Source organism: Carlito syrichta, unplaced genomic scaffold (assembly GCF_000164805.1).
Source record: "Carlito syrichta isolate Samal-C Ts95f unplaced genomic scaffold, Tarsius_syrichta-2.0.1 Scaffold302319, whole genome shotgun sequence".
Classification (NCBI taxonomy): domain Eukaryota; kingdom Metazoa; phylum Chordata; class Mammalia; order Primates; family Tarsiidae; genus Carlito; species Carlito syrichta.
In genome coordinates, this window is record NW_007246415.1 from 314,183 (window position 1) to 319,616 (window position 5,434).

General features: G+C 62.7%; 1 protein-coding gene across 1 annotated transcript in view; it reads left to right on the forward strand.

Annotated features, from left to right (window-relative positions):
• The first annotated feature begins 407 nt into the window (after positions 1–407).
• The window catches only part of BPIFB1 (BPI fold containing family B member 1), an 18,730-nt gene continuing 13,703 nt past the window's right edge, over positions 408–5,434 (forward strand). Inside the window, exons 1-4 of the mRNA XM_008056322.2 lie at positions 408–550; positions 3,067–3,208; positions 3,846–3,953; positions 4,821–4,970. Coding sequence (XP_008054513.1) covers positions 436–550; positions 3,067–3,208; positions 3,846–3,953; positions 4,821–4,970 — 515 coding nt within the window. The 5' untranslated portion in view covers positions 408–435. The remainder of the gene's footprint in view (positions 551–3,066; positions 3,209–3,845; positions 3,954–4,820; positions 4,971–5,434) is intronic.

Genomic DNA, 5,434 nt, shown 5'->3' on the forward strand with positions numbered 1-5,434 from the left:
GAGAAAAGCAGGAGATGTGGTCAGCGGAGCGTGGACCAGGAGTGCTTTGGGTTGGGGGAAGCAAGAGTGGAGGAGTTTGTCCTGAGCATCGTGGGTAGGTTTTCTCCAAGAAAAATAGCAGATCTCTTCCAAGTGCTGACCATGTGAAAGACACATGGTCATGTGAAAGACACAGCAATCCAGTCAGTCTTCTCAACTCTGTGAAGTCAGTGTTGTTGCGCCCGTTTGTCAGACGAGAAAACGGAGACACAGAGGTTACACTGATTGAGGTCACACAGCCAGCCGTGGCAGTTATCACTACACTGAACGCCTCTCTCAGAGGCCGTGCCCCAGTGCCCAGGCACTGGGGGCTGCCCTTGGCCTCTTGCCTGCCTAGCAGGGTCCTCTGTGCTCACCCCAGGCTCTACCACCTGCTGCTCACTGAAACCCGGGAAGATGGCCGGCCCGTGGCCCTTCCTCCTCCTCGGTGGTTTGCTGGCAGCCACCTTGGTCCGAGCCACCTTCAGCCCAGCCGTGGTTCTCAGCCTTGGCCCAGAAGTCATCAAAGAAAGTAAGTCTGGTTCCTGGCCTCACCCCCAGAAGGTGAGGGGGCCAGTGGGGCAGCCTCCAGGTGGGGGCTCCTCGCCGGGGCATGCAAGACATGGTCCAGACCCCAGGAATCAGCAAGCCACGAATGGAGGAGCTATGAGGGCTGGGAGCGTCCACGGTCCCACGAGTCCACGACCTCCTTCCTCTTAGACCCCACCATCCCAAAAGCCCACCGTGAGTCCCCGTGTCCTGCAGAAGGGGTGTGGCCACATGTGGACAGTGCCCCTGCTGAGCTGCTGCCCCGGTCTGGAATCCCACCACCCGAGCGCCCGAGTGAGACGAGACCCAGTGCGCCTCCTCCACAGGGCAGAGGCCCTTGGCAGGAAGGCCAGCAGCCTGTTGTCCCTCTCCAGTCCTGCGCCCCCGGGCCAGTCCCCAGGCTTCGGCTTCCTTCTCGGCCTCCCACACTGGGCTGCTGGGACACCAATGGGCTGGAGTGGGCAGGAGCTTTGTGAGTACCGTGACCGGGGTCTCAGCCCTGGCATTCTGAGGTAACGGGTCAAACAACCCTTTATCCCAGGGGTTGTCCTGAGCATTATAGGATGTGAACCGCGTCCTCGGCCCAGCCATGACATTGCTGTGCATCTCCTAGGGGACAAAAGTCACTCCGAGGGAGAAGCAGTGCTCTCAGGTGCCATGGCCTGAGAGAAGGCTCGCCCATTGGCTCTGGGGGCCTCCAAGTGCATGGAGGACCAGGCCTCTGCACTCAGTGTAACTGGCCAGGGACAGGGCCAAGGCTTGTGGGACCCGCGGGATCTGTAGCCAGACAGGAGCGGGGAGCTCCAGGAGGAGAGACGGGGGAGGCGAGGTGCCCGGACCCACATGCGGAAGCTCAGGGACGTAGGGTTTCAGCCAGAAGGAGCCCGGGGTGGGGGAGCCATCAGGGTTAAGATTCTCGGAGCAAGCTGGGCTCGGTGGCTCAGCCTGTAATCCCACGCCTTTGGGAAGCTGAGGTGAGTGGACTGCCTGAGCCCGCAGGTTCGAGACCCACCTGGGCAACTTGGCGAGAACTCATCTCTACAATAAATCAAAAAAAAAATCAGCCAGGCATAGTAGTGCACGCCTGTACTTCCAGCTACTCAGAAGGCTGAGGAGGAAGGATCACCGGAGCCCAGCAGGTCGAGGCTGTGGTGGCCGGGAGCGGCCACTGCACTCCAGTCTGGGTGACCGAGTGAGACTCCAACTCAAAAAAAAAAAAAAAAAAGATTCTCAGAACAGGATGTGAGTTAAGGCATCGGCTGCCCCTGGCTGACTGTGGAGGTGGCAGGAAGGTGGAAGGCGTGTCAGGAAGGAGGGCAGCCATAAAGGCACATTTGCAAGCCACCTCCCACTGTGGGGACTGGAGTGCCCGCCCACCAGGCAACTGCACCGGTTGGGGCCAGTTAGGAGACAGACCTCACGGTCATCCCAACAGGTGCGTTTAATAAAGAATTATTGCCAGGGACAGAGGACCAAGGAGCTGGCCCAGAGGGAAAAGAGGACTCTGAAGGGTACCCTGGGACAGAGGGGCCACAGACATCACCAGCTCAGAGGTACAGAGTCCTCAGGCCTCACTGATGGGGCGTGGCTGAAGCCCCCCACGTGAAGAAGTTCACCAGGTTGGCCCCCAGTTGGTAAACTGAGGCTGGTGGACAGAGGACCACCTCCAGAAAGCCACAGCGTCTGGAGGAAGGGGACTGGCTGGCTCACTGGGAAGCCATCTGGAGAACTCCCGGAAGCCCCCGGAGGCCTGCAGAGCCCACTCTCAGGGCTGCAACTCACGGCCCAAAGCCACAGGCGGGGACTCCACGGGAGCCTCGAGAGAGGCCACACCAGGACCCTGCGGGGAAGCCCCTTCCTTCTGGCCCTCCAGAGCCTCTACCGCCAGGCTTGACACTGTGCCGGCTGACAGGGAGTCTCTGCAGGGCCCGGCCCGTCACAGCAGGCAACGGAGGCGGGTTGCGGCCGGGAGGCAGCAAGAACCCTGGGCACAGTGAGGGCCCCTGCCAGAGGGCGAGGGAGCCAGGGGTCCCCCGCCCGCTCTCACCAGTCGTCAGCTGGGGGCGGCCCTGGACAGCAGCTCCCCGACACCTTGAGCCTGCTCTGCACATGAACCGGACGGACTGGGCTGCCAGTACAGGGCCAAGCAGGTGCCTCTGTCCTGGCCCTCCGGCCTCTGTTTGGCACCGAGGCTCTCTGGACCACAGGCCCACGGGGTGTGGGTGCCAGAGATCAGTCCACAACGGGCTCGGCAGCAGAACAGCCCCAGACAGGGCCTGTGGGTGCCCAGGTCACGATGCTCCCAGTAGAGGCTGGCGGTGCTTGGAGGTGAGCAGTCCCAGCCTCACTCCTCGAGGCCACACCCACACGGTGGAGAGGCCCCACCCTCGTCTTGGCACAGTCGGGGAGGCCCTAAGTGACGCCCCCCCCCCAGCCTGGAGGCCCCCCAAGTCTTCCTCTTGCCCCTGCCCGGTTCCTAATCCCGGGATCTGTCGCCAGAGCTGTCCCAGGAGCTGAGGGACGCGGGAGCCACCACCATCCTCCAGCAGCTGCCGCTGCTCAGCGCCATTCGGGACGCGCCGACCGGGGGCATCCCGATTCTGGGCAGCCTCGTGAACACTGTCCTGAGGCACATCGTCTGGTGAGCAGGGAGGACCGCCCCGAGAGCTGGCTCTGCCCCACCCCTGCCCAGGCACACTGGCACTCTCCGTCCGTTGATCCGCAAACACCAGGTCATGCCGGCCCACGGAGAATGGATCTCCCCAGCTCCTCCCTCAAGAAGCCCCCGCCTGGCTGATGAGACCAGGAGACAGGGACCGGGAGGCCCAATGTGGCCACCCCAAAGGAAGGACATCTGGGGGCGGGGAAGGCGAGGTGATGCTCGGAGGAGGAGGTGACTGTTGAGCCGATGTCTCAGGGCCCACCAGGAGACACGAGAGAGAGATGCAGCCTTCCGGGGGGAGGAGCCGGCCTGGGCCAAGGTATACAGGGGGAGTCCGTCAAAAGCTGGAGCCCAGACCTCAAGGCAAGGAGTCAGCAGGGCCAGGGTACGGAGGGGCTCACGCATCAGCCCAAGGAGCTGGACTCGTCACCCAACAGGAAGGAAACGTCGGTGCTGCTGGCTGGGGGGTGGGGGCGGGGCGAAGGCCGGGCGTGCCGGACGGGGGTCAGTGTGCAGGGCTGGGGTCCAGCTGCACACCAGCCACCGGGGCAGTGGGCTTGGGAGTGAAGCTCAGCCGAGGTGAGGCATGACTCCATCTCTTCTGACCCCCACCCAGGCTGAAGGTCACCTCAGCTAACATCCTCCAGCTGCAAGTGCAGCCCTCGGCCCACAACCAGGAGCTGGAGGTCAAGATCCCCCTGGACATGGTGGCCGGACTCAACACGTGAGTGTCCCTGCAGTCCGGTGCAGTGGGCCTTGTGGTGTCTGTCTGCTTCCCCGTTCCCCCCATGTAGGCCTCTGGAAGAGAGTCTTGGGCAGGAAGAAGGGCAAGTGCTAAGGCCCTGAGGCAGGAGTGCACCTGCCTTGTTCCAAGTACGGTAGAGAGAGGGAAGGGAGCGGGAGGGAGGGAGGGAGGGAGGGGACAAGGCCGGCAGGCAGCCGAGGCCAGACTGCAAGGCCGTGTGGGTAAAACTGGTCTGGCTTTTGCTGAGTGAGACGCGAGCCAGGAGAGTTCTGGGCAGAGGAAGGATGTGACTTGGCTTGACATTTCTAAAGAGTCCCTCTGGCTGCTGTAGGGAAAATAGGCTGTCTGGGACAAGAGTGGAGGCAGGAAGGCCATCCAGGAGCTCTGGACGATTCGGGAGGACACAGTCATGGCTCAGACCAGGGTTTGGAGCAGGGAGGTGTTGAGAAGTGGTTGGATCTGGAAATGTGGAGGCAGGGAAAGACGGTGGGGCTTCCTGGTGAGTGGAGCGTGGGTGTGTGGGAGAGACAGAGACAGGGGTGAGTGTAACACAAGGCTTTGGTGGCACATCTGGCAGGATGGAGTGGTCTGTTCCCAGGACGGGGACGGCCATGGGGTATGATCTGGGACCGTGTTGTTCGTGCTGCACTCGAGAAGCCCACAGGGCATCGGAGTGGGAACGGGTTTAAGCAGGAGGGGTCCCCAGAGTAAGCCTGGGACTTGCTGGGGTAGAGAAGTTGGCAAGATGAGAAGCCAGCAGAGGAAGCTGAGGGGAGGGCGGAGGCAGACAGACGGCAGGTGAGCTCCAGCCAGGGTGTGGAGGACACTCAGTCAGGCCCCCCGCAGGCCCCTGGTCAAGACCATCGTGGAGTTACACATGGAGACTGAGGTGCAGGCCACCATCAGCATGGACACCGGTGCGAGAGGCGCCGCCCACCTGAGCCTCCGGGCCTGCTCCACGAGCCACGGGGGCCTGCGCATCAGCCTGCTGCACAGGTGAGCAACGTGGGCAGCCTCCACCCACGGGAGGCCCGGGCCTCGAGGGGGTGGAGGCCATCCTCCCCGCTCTGGGCTCGCCCAGGGAATCAGCGGTGCCAAAGAAAGCGCAGGATACTGTAGGCAGCAGTCGTAAGCCAGGACTCCAGCATGGCCCGGAAGCAGGGGCAAGCGTGTGAAGGTGGAGAGGGGCCCCTTGAGCCACCCTGGCGGGTGTGGGCAGGCAGTGGGTCAAATTCCGGCTTGAGCCTGGAGCAGCGGCTCACGCCTGTCATCCCAGCGCATCGGGAGGTGGAGGCGAGAGGACTGAGCCCCGGGGTTCAAGATTAGCCCAGGCAACTTGGCAAGACCTCGTCTCTACAGTAAATAAAATTAGCCAGGTGTAGTGGCGTGCGCCTGTAGTCCCAGCTACTTGGAAGGCTGAGGGGGAAGGATTGCCGGAGCCCAGCAGGTCGAGGCTGCAG